The following is a 20,704-nucleotide window of genomic DNA, read 5'->3' on the forward strand; positions in this document are numbered from 1 at the left end:
GTGGAATGAGATGTGTGACGTGCCCCATTCCCTGGTGTAAGAACAGTTACAGGCCCTGAAACATTGAAGTGTTTATGGAGCCCGCAGCTTGAAAAATGTTCAGTGCTTAGAATTGTTGGATCTGGGTGATAGGTATGTAAAAGTTATAACAATATTATGCTAAGTTTGAAACTCCATGATAAAGAGTTAAGAACGGCCTCCCTGGTGGCCTAGAGTTAAGTCTCAGGGTTATCACCTTTACGGCCTGAATTCAGTGCCCAGCCAGTAGCTAACCCACATATGGCCCATACCTGTCCTGTCTTGCCCACTGTTTGCCTTGGTGGTGGTTTAGTAAATACCTGTACTTTTTTTTTTTTTCAAGATTTATTTACACATACAAGAACAGGTACAGGCCAGAGGTGGGGGTGGGGCATGAGAGAATCCACCAGAGACACAGTGGGGAACAGAACAAGCAGATTGAAACACTGCTGAGAGGAGCAGCGGGTGAGTCAGGAGAGGCCTGCTGCGCCATGTGGGTATCTCCCTGGCTGGGGATTGAACTCATGCTGCAGTGGCCATGGACAGCTCCATAGGTTGCATCCCACCCCCTTGCGCCACCAGGGAGGCCCCAATAATTTTTAGAGAAACTTACTCCAGGGCCTTCTTGGTGGTGCAGGAGTTTAAGTCTTAGCACTATCAAGTAATCTCCAGCTACTGTGACAATAGTCTGATCCCCAACCAAGGAGCTGACCCACATGGTGCAGCAGACCTCTCCTGTCTCGCCCGCTGCTCCCCTCAGCAGTGTATTTCAGTAGATCTGCCTGTTCTGCTCCCAACTCTGTCTCAGGTGAATCCTCTCACCCCCCCACACCTCTGGCCTGTACCCCAGTTCTTCTATACATAAATCTTTTAAACAAGTATCTGGCATTTTCTTTTTTTAATTATGCATACAAGAACTGGGGTACAGACCAGACAGAGGTGTGGGGGATGACAGGATTAACCAGAGACAGTGGGGAGCAGAACAGGCAGACTGACTGAAATACACTGCTGTGCCATGTGGGTAGCTCCCTGGCTGGCTGGGGATAGCTTCACAGTGCTGTGCCACCAGGGAGGCCCAATAATTCTTTAAAAAAAAAAAAAAAGTCCGTTTTGACTTCCTGCCTGGTTCTAAGTCCTTAGCTCTAATATTTTGTGGCCATGGGCAAAATAAGCCCTTCTAGGGTTCACTTTTCTCTGAAGAGACTAAATGTCACACCTCCTCATCAGGGTGGTTGTGGCAATTCCATAAGATAGATGTAGTAATGGGACCTCCCTGGTGGCACAAGGGGTTAAGCACCACACTGAAGCAATCCACAGACAGCAGCACAATCCCAGGCCAGATGTGGAGCTAACCCACATGGTGCAGCAGACCTCTCCTGCCTTGCCCACTGCTCCCCACTCTCTCTGGTGAATCCTCTCACCCCCCACACCCCTGGTCTGCACCCCAGTTCTTGTATACATGAAATAAATCTTAGAATTACCTTATTTGTCACTTACCTTCTACCTATCACTGGGATCTCTGTTAGAGCAGGAACCATTTGTCTGGTATTTGATAAATATTTCTCAAAAGGCTGCCTCAATATTTCAGATTATAGGGCCTGCTAAAGTGATCTGTGTGAATCATTTTCCAACTGCAGGTTTCTTGTTTCTGACTCAGAACTGTCACATCAAGGCATGTGTTTGAGAACTTTGGCTTCAGAAGTAAGTGATTTTGCATCAGGAAATGGTAAAACTTAAATTACAATCTTATGTCCCACTCCCCCTTAGCCCATTTAGAAATGAAGAAATTTCAAGGTAAAAGAATAAGGACCGAGTGTCTGCTCTTCAGTTACACTCACTCCCATGTCCCCTCCCTTTTTGCGTGCTTGTTTCTTTCTCAGTATACTCTTTGCCCGCGCTGCTGAGACTCACTCAAATCATGCTCCTTTTTGTTCCTGAGAATGAAGCCCAACTTTAGGTTGCATTTCAGCCTTCGTTATTAATGAAAAGTGGACATGGTCAGTGTGACCCAGAGCTCACTTTTTCCATTTCTAAGCTCTGGGACCAAATAGGCAGGAGGTACACGAAGGAAGAAGGAGTCCAGAAAAGACATGACCTCTGGCTTGCCTGTCTTTTTTTGTCCAAATCTGTCTGTGCATTTGACTAGGACCCTCAGCTATGATGGTAAAATAGCCCCCGATCCCAATGCAGTAGAACTTGAGACCTGCCGTGGGCTTGAGCTTTTTTAGATGTCATAATTGTAAGAAAGGTCACTCTGTCCAGGGCATCTCCTGGTAATTTGATAACCCCCATCCAGGCCTGAGATCCTCTCTTCCCCACACTCTGATCTGCAATTCATGACAATAAACTCTGCCCCTTTCTCCCCAAGCTTCCAACAAACTGACAATGCCTTCCTGTTACCAACTTGTTCAAAATCCACTTTTTTAATTTTTTTAAGATTTATTTATACAAGCACTGGGTACAGTCAGAAGCACAGGAGGGTAAGAGAATGAGAGAGAGCAGAGCAGGCAGACTCACAAAGTACACTGCTGAGGGGAGTAGTGGGCGCAGCAGGAGAGGTCTGCACGCCATGTGGGATCCTTGCCTGTGGTCAGGGATCGAGAGGCTGTGGGCAGCTTCACAACTCAGCGCTCAACCGCTGCGCCACCAGGGAGGCCCCCAAATCCATTTTTAACCCAATGAGAATGAGAGTACTTAAATGTTTAAAAGTTGGAAAAATTTAAGAGGTGGCTCTGGTCATTGTAATTTGCATTATTTCTGCATCACCGCTACCTCTAGCAGGTGGATCTGTTACTGGGAAATTTTTAAATAACTGATAGCAGTCAACATTTAGTGTGTTATTTTTCTGTTCCAGATGCCAGTCTTAAGCTTTACAGGTATGGACTCATTTACTTCTCACATTGACCTGATGAGGCAGTTTATTTCATATCAGATGAGACTTGGTCACAAAGAGGTGGTTAAGTGACTTGCCCAAGACCGCATAGCTCTTAGTTGGCAGAGCCTGTGGCAGTGGCCAAGTTATACTGCTTTCTGAAACATACTGTACTGCCTGTCAGAATAATAGCATGCATCATGCAACAGGTGTTATGAATACTTTGTGTGCGGTAATAACTAATTCATACTTAAAATAACCCTATCATTGGGTTGTTTGTTTGATCTAGTGTCACAGCCTTAGAGGAATGAGGTTTTTTTTTTTTATTTTTGTGTGTGCAGAACTGGGGTGGAGGCCAGAAGTGGGGGGCGGGTGAGAGGATTCATCAGAGACAGTGGGGAGCAGAACAGGCCCCTAAAATACACTGCTGAAGGGAGCTGTGGGTGGGTCTGCTTTGCCACATGTGGTTTAGCTCCCTAACCAGGATCAAACTTAGGCCATAGAGGTGAATAGCACTGAGACAACTTTCTAGGCTACAGGGAGGCCCCAGATAGGAGTTTTTAAAAATAATTCTTTACATATTGCAATAAAATCCAACAGACAGTAAATCCCCTGACAGCCCTGACTCACGATACCCTCCCACCATGTTTCATTGGAAGCTGAATGGTAGGATGAAAGGGCAGGACTCTGTCCATGGACCATCAAGGTGAATGGGAAAAGCATTAATCGCAGCATCGTTTATGACTCACCCTTCCCAAAAGAAAAACTTGGAAATGAATCCAATGCTGGTCACAATTAAGGGACTAGTTGAATAAAATGTCACCTAGAACTCCCTGAGCTTCATATTTCCTTGTCTTCAATGTGAGGATAATAATAGGACCCATAGCATTTCATTATTAGGAGTAAATGAATTAATACCTGTAAAACACCTTGAACAGTGCCCAGTACATTGGCAAATACTAGAGATTACAGATTGTTTAGCAGTCACGAGAAAATATCCTGAAGAGATACCTATGGCACAGACAAGGGAAATGCTAAATCAATACAATACAGTGTGGCCTTATTAGAATACAAAAGAGGACGTTTTGGGATGTTTCTGCTCATTTCAGGGCACTTTAAAACGTTCACATTGTGTGGAGGGTGTGTGTATTGAAGATTGGGGTGTAGGCCAGAGGTGAGGGTGAAGCCAGGGAGACAGTAGGGAGCAGAATTGGCGGGTTTACTGAAATACATAGCTAAAGGGAGGAGCAGGTAAGACCAAAGAGGTCTGCTGGGCCGTATGTGGGTTAGCTTCCTGGCTTGGGATCCAACTCAGGCCTTAGAGGTGATAGCACTAAGACTTAAGGTTAAGCCCTAGGCCACCAGGGAGCGGCCCCGCCCCCCGCATTGTGTTTATTATAGAAATAGTGTGGAAATGGTTTTGAGAATTGTCAGTTGATGTTAAGATCCAAAGTTACTAGGCCTTGTGTTTCAGCTTTGTTTATTCTGATGGTGTTAAGATGAATAATAAGAGATGCCGTTTCTTGTTGGAGCTGAAATAAAGATTAGAATAGCCTCCTGGGATCCAAACCCTAAAGCTTGTTTTGCCTAATGTAGAGATTCACCCACAGACCAAGCTTCTGTGGGAGTATCCATGCCCAACCACCTGCTCAGTCATGCACAATGGACTGTTCTCATCCCAGAGTGGCCCATCAGACACTAAGAACTGGAAGACTTTCTAGGGGACCTCTACATGTGCGATTTTTTTATTCTGCACTTCAAAATCTTGCTTGGCCAAGATCATGTCACTAAAAAAGCCATTTGTATCATTCTTTAAAATAAAGTGATTTTGGGGCCTCCCTCGTGGCACAAGGGATTAAAATGCAACCTATGAAGCTAACTGCAGCCACTGCAGCACGAGTTCGATCCCCACCCAGGGAGCTACCAACATGGCGCAGCAGACCTCTCCTGTGTCGCCCGGCTGCTACCTGTTCTGCTCCCCACTCTGTCTGGTGGATCCTTTCACCGCCTGCATCTCTGGCCTGTACCCCCGTTCTTGTATACATAAATAAATCTTTTTTTTTTTAAAGGTTTTCTTTTCTATTTTTTTAAAGTAGTATTTCAGATTTTTAGTGAGAAATTGGCATACTCGCCCCAGTTCCTGTGACCCTTGGTTATCCTTGTATATACATAGTGCCATCGGGGACTGGAAGTGGTTAGGACTTCGGGGGCGGTGCATAAGTATTTATGCGGGAAGCTTTCGTCCTGTAGTGCGCCTGCGTGGCTCCCACGCCCTGGGTTGAGTTCCTATCGATTCGCTCTAGGCTCGACAACTATTCTTGGCAGCAGGCGGCCATCTTGCCTGGAACCTGAGAGAGGGAGAAGAGAGAAGGAAAGGGCGACACTGGTCTCAGGGACGCCCCGGGGGGCCTCAAGACCCGGAGGCAGCCCCGGAGGTGGTCCCTGATCCCGGGCCGTGCTCTTGGACTCGAGAAGGGAAGGCGGGGGGCGGGGGGGCAACATGGGTGAGGAATGCCAAGGATTTCTATGCGGGGGGAGGGGCGTTGCTATGGCGATCAGGGATGGGCGGGGTCAGGCCTGAATCGCTGCCGTGTTATCCGGGCGCTGCCCGGAAAGGGCAGGGCTGGGGTGAGGCCCCTGCTAACAGCCGGGCGGTATTTTGCGATATCCAGCGTGGAGGGGCTCGGCGTCTATGGCAACAATCGTCTGGCGGAAGGGGCGGAACTAGATCCCTTCGCTCGCGACGCTGACATTCCAGGCCCTTGTCCTGCAGGCTCCCGCGGGCGGACACGCAGGAAGAGGAGGCCGGGGAATGGCCGCGGTGTGGCAGCAGGTCTTAGCAGTGGACGCTAGGTGAGGCGTGGGGTTGTAGTCCTTCAGAGCGGAAGTAACTGTGGTGCATGCGCAGTGGCGATAAGTGAGGCTGGGCCGAGAACTTGTCTTTTGCGGCTGCGTAGGCATGCTGGAGGTGAGCATGCGCAGTAGTAGGGTGTGGGGGCTCGCCTTCAATGAGATGGGGTAGCCTGAGGGTCGTAAAGAGCATGCTGGGAAAAAGCTTTCAGAAGAGGATCTGTGCGAAGAGCCTTTGGGAGGGAGGGAATAGAGCTCAGGGTGGTGACATCCTAGTCTTTATGATTGTCACCAGGCATCTCTTACCACTATCATTTCCCCAACATGACCCCAAATACCATCCCACACGAACCCCCGTCATTGTGCCAGACTGACTCCCACACTGATTCAGACACCCCATTCCAATTCTAGCGAAGCTGCACACTGTCTCCATTGTCCTCCCAGTGACTTCAGTCCCATGGTCTTTATTACTGTAGACTCACCCCCATCCCAGCACTGAAGGGATCCATATTACCACGACTTGTCATTCTGACTCCATTCACTGTCACGCATCTCAGCATCTCATTTCTCTTCTCTATTACCTGAGCTAATTGATTCCCTCCATCCTGTGCCTGCTACCCACCCTGCCTCCTGCCCTCATAGGTACAACGCGTACCGCACACCAACGTTTCCACAGTTTCGGACACAGTATATCCGACGGCGCAGCCAGCTGCTGCGGGAGAATGCCAAGGCTGGGCACCCCCCAGCACTGCGTCGGCAGTACCTGAGGCTGCGGGGACAGCTGTTGGGCCAGCGCTACGGCCCCCTCTCTGAACCAGGCAGTGCCCGTGCCTACAGCAACAGCATCATCCGCAGCAGCCGCACTACCCTTGACCGCATGGAGGTGAGCTCCTCCTCACACAACTACCTTGCCTCTGGCCTCCATACATTCACTCAGCAGACTTTTGTTAAGCACCTATTACTAGCAAGGCACTGTTCTAGGCTCTTAGGATGAACAGCAGGCATAATTATGAGATAAGTCAATAAACCAAATAAACTGGTTGGTAAATAGGCAATAGAGAAGTAGGCTAATAAACCTGTAAGCCAGTAGACCAGATTAGTCAATTATTGGCTTATAGGGAAGAGTGCTAAGATGGAAAAGTAAAGGCTTGGGAGATAAAAACAGGATCAGTGTAGGGGACGGAGAGAAGCTGTTTTTCATGGAAATCATCAGACCTTTCCAAGGACGTGACATGTGAGCTGATACTTGCATGAAGCAAGAGACTCAGGGGAGTGGCTTTCTGGGGAAACCATTCTTTGTTAACACAACCTTTATTGAGTATCTTAACTCACTGAGGCCAGGTCAGGAGCAGGGAACTAGTGCAGGCAGTTGAGGTGGCTGGGGGTGAGAAGGAATGAGGTTCTGGGTATATTTTGAAGGCTCCTGATCTCAGATTCTTTTTGTTGTTGTTAATCAACTGTTTATATTATTGGTAAGGCTTCCAGTCAACAGCAGGCTATTAGTAAAGTTTTGGGGGAGTCAGAATTTATTTGTGAATTTATTGATTACATGCTGGGGATGGGGTCTAGCACCCTTGGCCTCTACATTGTTCAAGGATCAACTATAAATACTTAAGTATTTGCAAGAAAGGGACATGATACATGTAAGTTACCCTCAAATGGTTTAAAAAAATCTGAGTATCCTGGGCCTCCCCGGTGGCGCAGCGGTAGAGCGCTGGGTTGCAAAGCTGCCCGCGACCTCTGCGGTGCAGGTTCAGTCCCCAGCTGCTCCCCGGCCACCGGAGGAGGGTCCCACATGGCGCGCAGACCTCTCCTGCCGCCCGCTGCTCCCCTCAGCAGTGTACTTCGGTCCTTCTGCCTGCTCTGCTCCCCGCTCTGGCTCTGGTGAATTCTCTTACCCTCCCGTGCTTCTGACTGTACCCAGTGCATGTATAAACAAAACAAACAAACAAACAAACAAATAAATAAAAGCATGCCTCTATTAAAAAAAATCTTTTAAAAAAGAAAAATCTGAGTATCCAAACACAAGGAGCTGTCATAAGGCAAATGATATAAAATGTTAAAACAGGAAAATCTGGGTAAAAGGGTATAAAGGTGTTCCCTTCACAATCTTTATTTTTGCAACTTTTATTAAGTTTGCGATTCTTTACAAATAAAAAAAAGTTTTAAAGTAAAAAACAGATAATGGATGGTATTATATTTTCCCTTGTAGATCCTTAAGGACTCCTTCAAGATGCCCCCACCCTGACTCTCTGTCTTTGCAGGACTTTGAGGATGATCCTCGGGCTCTGGGAGCCCGTGGGCACCGCCGTTCTGTCAGCCGAGGCTCCTACCAGCTGCAGGCGCAGATGAACCGCGCTGTCTATGAAGACAGGTATGCACCAGGGCAGCTGAGGGCAAGGCTGTGTGTGGAGGAGAGGAGCCCTGGGAGATGGCAGACTGAAGGCTAGCACCTACCTCCTGTCACCCTCTGCTCTCATTGGGCACAGGCCTCCCGGCAGCGTGGTGCCCACTTCAGTGGCGGAAGCAAGTCGGGCCATGGCTGGGGACACGTCACTGAGCGAGAACTATGCCTTTGCGGGCATGTACCATGTTTTTGACCAGCACGTGGATGAGGCAGGTGAGCCAATGGGGAGTGGGTCCCATCATGACACATTTATCCAAATGGTGACAAGCACCCAGTGCATCCTCTTCTGGAAGGCACAGCCTCTAGCCTACCTCCTAATGACAAATTGCCATCCATAAAACCTTTCACAAGCTGAAAAGCCCTCTGCAAAGTGGTTGCAAAATCCTAAGGACTGTCTACCATAAGGGGCACAACAACTTCAAAAAGCACTCTGCTCAGCACTGGGGCTGTGAGTCACTTGGAAGAGTCAAAGCCTTTGCTGCAGACAGATCCCCATGCCGAGGGTAGAGTGGGTTTTGCAAACTGCCACTTCCTTGGTAATTAAAAAGTTCACTCTGGGATGGAGGTAACTTTTCACATTGCAGAAATCTTGCAGTCCATAAAATATCTACTCGATTTAGGGAGCTTTTGAAAAGGGTCTTCCGGGGTTCCAGCTCCCTCTCTCAGCCCAGGAAAGCCCTGTGCTCAGGCCACTGTGCCCGGTGCAGGGGCTCCTAAGCCTGGCCCACGTGTCAGAGCCTTTTATGAGCAAAAGCTCCCAGTGAGCAAACACGTGGCTCCTTGGCATTGCAGTCCCGAGGGTGCGCTTCGCCAATGACGACCGGCACCGCCTGGCCTGTTGTTCACTGGATGGCAGCATCTCCCTGTGCCAGCTGGTGCCCGCCCCACCCACCGTGCTGCGCGTGCTGCGGGGACACACCCGTGGTGTCTCTGACTTCGCCTGGTCCCTCTCCAATGACATCCTTGTGTCCACCTCCCTTGATGCTACCATGCGCATCTGGGCCTCTGAGGACGGCCGCTGCATCCGGGAGATCCCTGACCCCGATGGCGCCGAACTGCTCTGCTGCACCTTCCAGCCAGTCAACAACAACCTCACTGTGGTCAGGCTCCAGGGCGTCTGCTTGCCGAGGGCAGGGATGCCGGGCCGGGAGGGCTGTCTGTGCAGGGAATCAGTATAAGGGGGTCCACTCCAGTCCACCACCACAGCCCTCCTGTGGCCAGACTCGGGAGTGGGTCAGTGGAGGGGCACTGATCTTGGTCTGGGGTGGTCTTGCTGAGGTGATCTCTAGGGGGGCAAGGTCAGGGGTACCATTATGGGTCTGGTACCCCTTCAGTCAGATCAGCGGCAGTTCTGCCATTTCTGACCACGGGGGCCACTGGTCAGGGAGCGGGGGTGCAGGTCAGAAACCTCGCCTCATCACTGGCAGCCCCAGGGCAAGAATCAGAGGGCAAGGAGAGGATATGAGCAGCCTGGCCTGGCCCCGAGCAGGGAATAGAGGGGACCAGCAAGAGTGAGCTTGTATCCGGGGCTCCTTTCACTTGCCCCAGCGGCAGGTCCGCTGTAGTCAAGGCTCCAGAAAGGACAAGCCAGGGAGTAGACAGGCTGCTGTTGTGGAATGGGCTGGCCCTGTGGTTTGCCGACCACAGGGGCTGCTGACCAGGGGGCAGCGTTATGGATCTGAGACCACTTTAGTCCTGGGTGCAGCTATCTGTTTTGAGCAGATTGCGGAAGGGACTGGCTTGGCAGGTTTGCAGGCTGAGGTCACCTAGTCTCCCCGCCACAGCCCTAGTAGGAACCAGCCAGTCCCATCAACAGCAGCCTCACTGTGTCCAGACTCAAAGAAGGACTGACTGGGAGCAGGATGATGGTGTGTGGGTCTCACCCACAGGTGGGGAACGCCAAGCACAACGTGCATGTCGTAAACATCTCCACGGGCAAGAAGGTGAAGGGTGGTTCCAGCAAGCTGACAGGCCGGGTCCTGGCTCTGTCCTTTGACGCCCCTGGCCGGCTGCTCTGGGCAGGTGATGACCGCGGCAGTGTTTTCTCCTTCCTCTTTGACATGGCCACAGGTAAGTGGGCCAAGGCCTGCACCCGGGGTTCTCACCCTCCCAACGCACTGCCCTTCCCTCCCCTCCTCTCCTCTATTCCCCCAGGGAAGCTGACCAAAGCCAAGCGTCTGGTGGTGCATGAGGGGAGCCCTGTGACCAGTATCTCCGCCCGCTCCTGGGTCAGCCGCGAGGCCCGGGACCCCTCGCTGCTCATCAACGCTTGCCTCAACAAGCTGCTGCTCTACAGGTGGGTCTCCTCGGCTGGGACCACCTGGAGACAGAAGGCCTGAGAGCCTGTTTCTTCCGTCAGGTTCATTTCACTGAGGGCGGAGGTCCAGTCTCTTAACCATAATAATAACAGCACCAATAAGTCGTAAGAAGATGAGATCACCATTAGCTATAACAGTGGCAGCAGGAGCCAGTGCTGCTGGATCCATTACCGAGGTCAGACCCTTTGAAGCATCTTAGGCGTATCACCTCATTTAATTTTCACAACCCTGTGAGGCAGGCGCCATGTGCATGTCCATCTTACAGATGAGCAAACTGAGGCATAAAATAAACTAGGATCTCCTTTAGAGCATTGGCCTATTTTCTGTCCATTCATCCTGCCTTTTTTGTTTTCTTGAGGGGAAGAGTTTACTCTTCCACCTCATACAAGTCCTGTTACCCAAATGCAGTTCTCAGTCTGGCCGCACCGTGGAATGACTAGATGAGCTTCAAAAAATCATGGCCGGGCCCCACTCCGTGGCCCTGGGCTGTAGTGTATGGAAAAGTTCCCCCAGTGATGTCCAGCCAGGCCTGAAAAACCCTTCCCCATAGAATGCTTATTTTATCTTTTTTTCTCCTTAGAAGAAATTATATACACATACAGTTATAATTTTTAATTTAAGAGTACTCCTGAGTTTTTTTCCTGTCTCTCTCCCTTCCTCCTGCCTCCTCAGCCTGCCCCTTTCCCCAGGAAAGCATGTTAACAGCTTCTCCTGTAGACCTAGGCATACACACACATTTTTGTGGCTTGTGGGTTTCACAAAAGTGAACTCCTTCTACATCCTTCCCCACACCTCACTTTCCACCAGGTGATACCTGTGGAAATATCCCCAGACACCTGCTGTAGCTCTGGGTCATCCTTGTGAAAGACCACAGCACAGGGCTGCCATCGCTGGGCAGCCGTTTCCTCTCTGTGCCCACCTTACCGCCAGGATCTCTAAGAGACCCTCAGAAGGCAGAGCTAGCGGATGAGCCTGCAGAGGTGCCCCATTTCTGTCAACACACTGTCAACTATTTCTGACCATCACTGACTTGCCCACCAGCTCACGCTTTACAGGTCTATGCAGCCAGCTCAGAAGGGGATTTCATGGACCTTGACTCATACTGGCCCACTGTTCACCCCCCTCTGGGGTGGAGGCTGTGCCCCGACCAGCTTTCATCCTCCCCGCAGGGTGGTGGACAATGAGGGGACCCTGCAGCTGAAGAGGAGCTTCCCTATTGAGCAGAGCTCTCATCCCGTACGCAGCATCTTCTGCCCCCTCATGTCCTTCCGCCAGGGGGCCTGCGTGGGTGAGTCCTAGAGGATTGGGGTGTCTGGGTAGCCTGGGAGGGGCAGGGATGGGGCTGGTGCTGATCTGGCTCAGACATCTTGGTGCCCTGACTTCCTGGGCCTCCAGAGCTTTCCTGCTCTGAAAACCTCATGCTCAGAGAACTCACACTTTGACCACAGGCCCCCACCCACCAAGCAGCCCAGAGCACTCCCAATCTGAGACACAGACCCCACCTCAAAGAGCACAGACACCTCATACTCTGGACACAGGATCCAAACAGCAAGTTGACCTCCCAGACCCAGCCATGCTGGGGCCTCCCACCTTGGTCATAGACCCCTTAAGCCCTCAGCTATCTCAGAGGTTTCACCGCCCCGGGCACCCGCCGCCTCCTGCAGCACCTCCTGATGGCCTCTCATCTTTCAGTGACAGGCAGTGAGGACATGTGCGTGCACTTCTTTGATGTGGAACGGGCTGCCAAGGCTGCCGTCAACAAGCTGCAGGGCCACAGCGCCCCCGTGCTAGATGTCAGCTTCAACTGTGATGAGAGCCTGCTGGCATCCAGTGACGCCAGTGGCATGGTCATCGTCTGGAGGCGAGAACAGAAGTAGGAACCTTCCCACCCACCTCCTGCAGCCAGCCCGTGTTTGTAAATAAATTTTCTGTGCTCGTGCTGATCGCTGGCTCCCACATCTGCAGGCCCCAACAGCGCACAGAGCAGTTCAGAACTTACCCATTCATTCATTCATTCATGTGTTGATTTAGTCATTCATTCAACAACCATTTATCGAATGTCTACCTTACCTTGTCATAGGTGAACCAAGTGTTTTACACACTCATGCATTCAACAGACAATATTCATGTGCCAGGAACCCTCCTAGGCACGGGGAATACCGCTGTGACCTACATCCCTGTCCTCATGGGGCTTGCATTCTAATGAAAGCAGGTGGTTAATAGACAAAAATACATAACAAGTCAGCTAAGTGTTGTGGAGAAAAATAAAGCATGGACAGGAGACAAATTACCAGATTGGGGAGGGTGGGGGGATTGGAGTCTTATCAGTGCCATGATCAGAGAAGACATTCCTGACAGGATGAAATTTAAACAGACCAAATGAAGAGAGCACAAGCCATTGTATGCGGGGAGAACATTCTAGGCATGGAGAAAAGGTAGTGCAAAGGCACTGAGGCTGGAGTGTGCCAGAAAGATGGTTGGAGAGGCCAGTGTGGCTGGACCAGCATGTGGTAGGAGATGAGGTGAGTCAGGCCAGATCTTGGAGGGCTTCATGGGTCACAGTGAGAACTTGGGCTTCTATTCTGAGTGAAGGGTGAGTTACCAGTCTTTGAGCAGAGGAGGGGTGTGATCCAAGTTGGTTGTAATAGTTTAAAGTTCAAGCCGCTTTGGATTCCATTGGATTCTTACTTGGCATGACCCATGCTGCGATTTAATAAATATTTGAAGACTCCTTTAAATAAACTCTTACCCTTGGTGAAGTTACTTCTCTAAGGTTTGGTTTCATCTGTAAAACTTGATGGTAATATTCTCCCAAAATTGTTTATATTCAGTAACTTAACATATTAGAGTGCTTCTCCCAGTGCCTGGCTCAGAGTACGTACTGAAAAAAGACAACTAGCATTAAGTAGAAATGTTGGAGAAAGGGCCTCTCTGGTGGCACAAGGGGTTAAGATGCAACCTACGAAGCTATCCGCAGCCTCAGCAGCATGAGTTCCATCCCCGGCCAGGGAGCTACCCACATGGCGCAGCAGACCTCTCCTGTCTTGCCCACTGCTCCCCTCAGCAGTGTATTTCAGTCAATAGGCCTGTTCTGTGCCCCACTCTGTCTCTGGTGAATCCTCTCACCCCCACCCCCACACCCCTGGCCTGTACCCCAGTTCTTGTATGAATAAATCTTAAAAAAAAAAAAATGACGAGGAAAGGCACTGGTAACCAAGGGCCAAAGGGACACAGGTGATTTGCCAGTGATCCTCATCTGTTTCGGGGCTGCACTGAGCCATCAGCTTTGGATGTGGGCGACGAGACAGAATATTCCTGGCATTTCACATGTTCTCATGAATCCTGGTAACAAACCTCCAGCACTAATAACTGTTTATATTTGTAGTAGTTGGGTTCTTGGAAGATTAAAGGCAAGAAACATGTAAATCAACACTAATAGAAAACATGTGAAATGGCTGGAGAGCAAAGGATGACATCGTTCAAAAGTTAGCACTGAAAATCCAGAATGTCTCCGAAGCACTTAAAGTGCTAAGGGAATGGTAAGCAACGTAACAGGCTATAGCAGATCTCAGCAAAATTCATAGTTTAACTGAAAAGCTGTTCAGCAAAAGAGACATTAACCAAAGCTAAGAGACACCCGATTGGGGAAAAAAAATCTTTGCATTCCAGGGCTTCCCCTGTGGCGCAGCAGGTTGAACGCAGCTCTGTGAAGCTGTCCACAGCCTCTGCAGCACGGGTTTGATCCCTGCCGGCCAGGGACAAACCCACATGGTGCAGCAGACCTTTCCTGTCTTGCCCGCTGCTCCCCTCAGCAGTGTCTTTCAATCAGTCTGCCTAATTTGCTCCCCACTCTGTCTCTGGTGAATCCTCTCATCCTCCTGCACCTCTGGCCTGTACCCCAGCTCTTATATAAATAAATAAAAATCTTAAAAAAAAAAACAAAAAACTTTGCACTCCATACAACTGATAAGGCACTGATCCAAAAGAATACAAAGAATGCACATGACTCAACAAAAACAAAGTAATCCAGTCAAGAAAAGGTTAACTGAAAAGACACTTCTTCAGGGGTCTTCCTGGTGGTGCAGGGGTTAAAGACACTGCTATCAAGCTATCACCAGCCACTGCAGCACTAGTTCAATCCCCTGATCCCTGGCTAGGGAGCACCCCACATAATGCAGCAGACCTCTCCTGCCTTGCCCGCTGCTCCCCTTAGCAGTGTACTTCAGTCAATCTGCCTGTTCTGTTCCCCACTCTGTCTAGTGAATCCTCTCACCCCCTCCCACACATACTCCCCGCACCTCTGGTTTACACCCCAGTTCTTGTATGCATAATCTTTTTTTTTTTAAAAAAAAAAAGACTTCTCCAAAGAGGAAATGCAAATGGCCATCAGGCATATGTAAAAATGTTCAACATCCCTTACAATCAGGGAAATGCAAATCAAAACCACACTGAGATACCACCTTACACCGGTGAGAATGGCACATATCAAAAAACTAGCAACAGCAAATGTTGGCGAGGATGTGGAGAAAAAGGAACTCTCCTGCACTGCTGTGGGAGTGCAGACTGGTCCAACCACTATGGAAAGCTGTGTGGAGATTCCTCAACCTGCTTCCACTACTAGGGATCTACCTAAAGGACACAAAAACATTGATTCAAAATAATACCTGCAGGGCCTCCCTGGTGGCACAAGGGATTAAGCACTGCACTCTGAAGCAATCCGCAGCCTCTGCAGCATGAGCAACCCACATGGCACAGCAGAGCTCTCCTGACTCACCCGCTGCTCCCCCCAGCAGTCATTCTGCCTGTTCTGCTCCACACTCTGTCTCTGGTGGATCCTCTCACCCCTTTCATCTCGGGCTTGTGACCCAGCTCTTGTATGCATAAATAAATCTTTTTTAAAAAAGAATACCCCTGCAGCACTATTTACAATAGGTAATTCCTGGAAACACCCCAAATGCACCCAAATAGATGACTGGATCAAGATGTGGTATATATACACAATGGAATATTATTCAGCAATCAAAAAAATAAATAAATAATGCCATTCGCAGCAGCGTGGATGGAGCTAGGAGGGATTATGATCAGTGAAATAAGTCAGAAGGAAAAAGAAAAATATCAGATGGTTTTGTTAGGGGGAAAGGATGTCCTGAGCTAATTCCATACAGACTTTGTGGACTCCACCCCCACCCCAGACCAAAGCCATTAATACATTGGGTGAGACAAATCCCATCACCATCAAAGGGAAGGTGGCTGGGACCTGAGGGTGGGGTTAAGCAGCCAGGTTTGGTATAAAAAACCAGACACGTGGGCCTTGCGTTCTCTCGCTCGCTCGCTCACTTGCTCGCCTTCTGCTTTCACGGCTGGTGGTTCGCGGCCCGCTCTCAGAGTGCCATTTGGGATTCCAGATCCTCGGATCGGGTAGGATGCATTTAAGACTATATCTCCCACTTTTCTCCCTGAACTGTACATTTCCTCAATTCCCTTTCCCTTGTAAATAAACCTTTTATTAACCTTTTGTGTGTGCCTGTAGTGGGATATTAAGTCCCTTTTAAGCGCGCGGGTGAGGACCCACAGCCAGGCAACCCATTTTACATCAGGGCTGCCCTGTAACAGTTTCACTAATAGGAAGAATATAGGGGAACCAAATAAGACATCAGTGGCAGAAATAATGAGAATACAAAACACAACAAAACAAAACAAAAACAATTATAAACCAGAGACATCCTGCAGGGGAGGAGGAGGGAGAGGGGTGAGAGGGAGGGAGGGAGGAGCACAGGGGACTGAGGTGATGGTGCACGGGTGAACTGGTGGAGGAAATTCTATGGGGACTACACCTGAGGGGGGAAAAAAAGCAAACATTGTTTAAAATGGAACAATGATGTAAAATATATATAAATAAATAAATTTTAAAAAATTCTTAGTTTAAGATCTACCCTACAAGATAGAGTTGAAAAGTTCCTAAGCAACAAAATGCACCAATAACGAAATCAGTAGACAAATGATAAACTGGGGCATATATTTGCAACATAAGAAGGACAAAGAGGTAACTTCTTTATAAATTAATAAGACCGTGAATGGACATGGGCAAAAGATGGAAACGAAAAGTCACAAAAATGAAAAATAATAAACATGAAAATGCGTTCATTTCATTCATATTTAAAGAAATTCTAGCCAAACAAGGAACTTATCTTCACTTTTCACTTAATAAAAAATGTATGTGTTTCATGAGCATGAGGAAGTGGAATGTCACACACACAGGGAAAGTACAATGAAATTTGTTTGCAATCTTTCTCTCTTTTTTAAAGATTTATTTATTTATGTATACAAGAACTGGGGTACAGGCCAGAGGTGTGGGGTTGAGAAGATTCACCAGAGACAGAGCAGGGAGCAGAGCAGGCATAAGGACCGAAGTACACTGCTGAGGGGAGCAGCGGGCGGCAGGAGAGGTCTGCGCGCCATGTGGGACCCTCCTCTGGTGGCCGGGGAGCAGCCGGGGATCGAACCAGCGCCGCAGAGGCCGCGGGCAGCTTCGCAACCCAGCGCTCAACCGCTGCGCCACCGGGGAGGCCCTTAAGATTTATTTTAGGGCCTCCCCGGTAGCACAGCGGTTGAGCGCTGGATTGCAAAGCTGCCCTCAGCCTCTGCAGCGCTGGTTCGATCCCTGGCCACCGGGTGAGGGTCCCACATGGTGCGCAGACCTCTCCTACCGCCTGTTGCTTCCCTCAACAGTACTTCATCAGTCTGCCTGCTCTGCTCTCTGCTCTGACTTTGGTGAATTCTCTCACCCTCCTGCGCTTCTGACTGTACCCAGTGCTTGTATAAATAAATAAATAAATCTTTAAAAAAATAAAAAATTAAAAAAAGATTTATTTTATTTATGCATGCAAGGGCTGGGGTGTAGGCCAGAGGTGGCGAGGGCGGGTGAGAGGATTCACCAGAGACAGAGTGGGGAGCAGAACAGAAGGATCTACTGAAATACACTGCTGAGGGGAGCAGTGGGTGAGACAGGACCCATGTGGGTATCTCCCTGGCCAGGGATCAAATTCTTATTGTGGTGGCTGCTGATAGCTTCACAGTACTGAGATTTAACCCCTGGCACCACCAGGGAGTCCCCCTGTTATACTTTTAATGGAAGGTATAAGGGGTTTGAATACCAATTCCGAAGCGGGGAGGTCAGGTTTCCTCATATCACCAAGCAGTTCTGGGAACTAGCAGCTGGATCTCCTATCATTCAACTTAATTCTGACACTGTCTATCCAGAGATGCATCAGATTCCACAGACTTGGGGCTCAGTCCCACAAGAGCGCCCCCACCCTTCAGACTCCAGTAGTCAAGCCCAGGGTATCTGTGTTTCTGATTGACCATTATTCAGTTTCCTAAGACCCCTCCTGAGGTTTGATTATGTTCTAGAGCAGCTCACAGAACTCAGTGAAACATTTTACTTACTGGATGGCCAGTTTATTATAAAAGGTTATGATGAAGGGGACAGATGGAAGGTAGGGCAAAGGCAAGGACTCAGAGCTCCATGCCTTCTCCAAGAGCGCCACTGTCCCCAAATCTCCCTGAGTTCACCAACCCGGAAGCTCTCCAAACACAGTCCTTTTGGATTTTTATTGAACTTTCAATAGTAGGCGTGACTGATTCAACCAATGGTGAGGGATCCAAACTTCAGGCCTTTTTCTCCCTTGAAGTCGAGGAGTAGAAGGGAAAGTTGCAACCCTCCAATCATGTGGGTGGCTCCTCTGGCCCCACCCTCAGATGCTTCACCCCTTCCCAGTTGTCTCATTAACATAACGAAAGACACTTTAATAGTTCTCAGGGTTTTAGGAACTCTTCTAGAAACCGGACTGAGCCAAATATATATATTTCTTTTCTTTTTAAAGAAAATATTTTTTCTTTAAAGATTTATTTATTTATGCATACAAGGAACTGGGGTATAGGCCAGAGGTGTGGGGGGAGTGAGAGGATTCACCAGAGACAGAGTGGGAACAGAACAGGTAGAACGACTGAAATACACTGCTGAGGGGAGCAGCAGGCGAGCCAGGAGAGGTCTGATTGGCCATTTGGGTAGCTCCCTGGCCAGGGATCGAACTCGTGCTGCAGTGGTTGCAGATAGCTTCATAGGTTGTGTCTTAACCCCTTGCGCCACCAGGGAGACCCTCTTTTCTTTTTTTTTTTAAAGATTTATCTTTATTTATTTATGCATACAAGAACTGGGGTGTAGGCCAGAGGTGCAGGGAGTGAGAGGATTCACCAGAAACAGAGTGGGGAGCAGAACAGTCTGATCTACTGAAATACACTGCTGAAGGGAGCAGGGGGCGAGACAGGAGAGGTCTGCTGCGCCATGTGGGTAGCTCCCTGGCCAGGGATCAAACTCATGTTGCAGTGGCTGGTGATAGCTTCATAGTCTGAGTCTTAACCCCTAGTACCACGAGAGAGGCCCCCAAATATATATTTCTTATTACAAATCACAACATCACAGAAGGGGAAACCAAATATATATAGCTGTTTTGTTTTTTTTTTTAAGTTCGTAAAAAAAAAAAAAAGAGAGAAGGTAAAATGGTGTCCTAGAAGAGGGAAGGAGGGAAGAAACAAGAGGAGACAGAGAGGAGCTAGACTTCTCTCAATATAGCATACTATCATGGAATTGGAGGCATGTAAAAATAATAATCCTTACGTTATATAATTGTATTCCATGTTAAATATCATACCCCAAAGCAAGAACGTTCTCAAAGATTACTGGGATCTTATTGGTGGGGCGCAGGGATACTGAGGGACCCCAAGTTTCTTCTGCGCTGGAAAGAATTTGTGTGATAGTCAGCATAGGTTAGTTAGAAATGAAGCTTAATTGTAAATGAAAAGGGCAGGTTTTTTTAATGAAAGAGAAAAGGAAAAGGGACTTCGGCTTAGGCGCAGATGGGAAGTCCTTAAAGGGCAAGAAGCTGCCTGTTCAAAGGGGCAGGATTATTAAGAAAGAGATCCCTGCATAGACACAGGCAGGTGGTCTGGGGGTAAGGTCTACATTTGGCAGAGCAAGGGGTATCCATATATATATATATATATATATATATATATATATATATATATATATATATCCCTATATAGTGCTCTTAAGAGGAATTTCTCTTCATTCTTGGTGGGATTTCTACCTTTGGAGTTAAGTTGGTTTCCTGAAAAGATTGCTAACTTTTTCTAACTCCACCTCTATTCCCCCGCTTTGCCTGCAGATCTCCCCTAGCTGGTTTAGTGACCATGTTAATCACCCCTATCTCTGCCTAGTCTGGGAGGCAGGCAGTTTAGGGACCCGAGTCAAGGTGTTTGTCTTTCCCAGCATGGCATTCTATTAGGGATGTAATACAGTTTCAGTCTCTAGGAATTCACCTGGAGCCAGTTAAAAGTTGGTCTTAAGATGCGGGTATAGGAAAAGCAATTCAGTGAGTTTTAACAGTTCATTCTAAAGAGGGAATACAATTCAGTTGTCAGAGTTTAATTCTGCTTATTCCTAGTTTTCTACTTCTAAGCTTCCATCAATATCAACCAAGTTTAGGGGCCTCCCTGATGGCACAAGGGGTTAAGACATAACCTATGAAGTCATCCACAGCCACTGCAGCACGAGTTCAATGCCTGGTCAGGTTGCAGCCCACATGGTGCAGCAGACCTCTCCTGTCGCGCCCGCTGCTCCCCTCAGCAGTGTATTTCACTCAGTCTGCCTGTTCTGTTTCCCACTCTGACCCCGGCACCTCTGGCCTGTACCCCAGTTCTTTTTTTTTTTAAATAGAGGCATGTTTTATTTATTTATTTGTTTGTTTGTTTGTTTGTTTTGTTTATACATGCACTGGGTACAGTCAGAAGCGCGGGAGGGTGAGAGAATTCACCAGAGCCAGAGCGGGGAGCAGAGCAGGCAGAAGGACCGAAGTACACTGCTGAGGGGAGCAGCGGGCGGCAGGAGAGGTCTGCGCGCCATGCAGGACCCTCCTCTGGTGGCCGGGGAGCAGCCGGGGATCGAACCAGCGCTGCAGAGGCTGCGGGCAGCTTCGCAGCCCAGCGCTCAACCGCTGCGCCACCGGGGAGGCCCTGTACCCCAGTTCTTGTATGCATAAATAAATAAATCTTTAAAAAATGTATCAACCAAGTTTAAAAGGCTCCCACTGGCCAAAGATGGGACATTTTGAGGATCAAAAAGAATAATAATAGCAAAGAACAATGGGCTGAAATTCATGAACAAGCCATGAGATCATA

The 20,704-nt window shown here is 48.7% G+C and overlaps 1 protein-coding gene across 1 annotated transcript; it reads left to right on the forward strand.

Annotated features, from left to right (window-relative positions):
- Window positions 1-5,669: 5,669 nt before the first annotated feature.
- On the forward strand, window positions 5,670-12,342 carry WDR13 (WD repeat domain 13; the record flags this gene model as incomplete). Its single annotated transcript, XM_084259270.1, has 9 exons — window positions 5,670-5,743; window positions 6,383-6,623; window positions 8,005-8,114; window positions 8,230-8,360; window positions 8,940-9,247; window positions 10,037-10,217; window positions 10,302-10,443; window positions 11,635-11,753; window positions 12,158-12,342. The coding sequence occupies exons 1-9, from the start codon at window positions 5,703-5,705 to the stop codon at window positions 12,340-12,342; spliced, it is 1,458 nt and encodes a 485-aa protein (XP_084115396.1). The 5' UTR covers window positions 5,670-5,702.
- Window positions 12,343-20,704: the final 8,362 nt, after the last annotated feature.

This window comes from Talpa europaea (assembly GCF_964194135.1).
Source record: "Talpa europaea genome assembly, chromosome: X".
NCBI classification, from domain to species: Eukaryota; Metazoa; Chordata; class Mammalia; order Eulipotyphla; family Talpidae; genus Talpa; species Talpa europaea.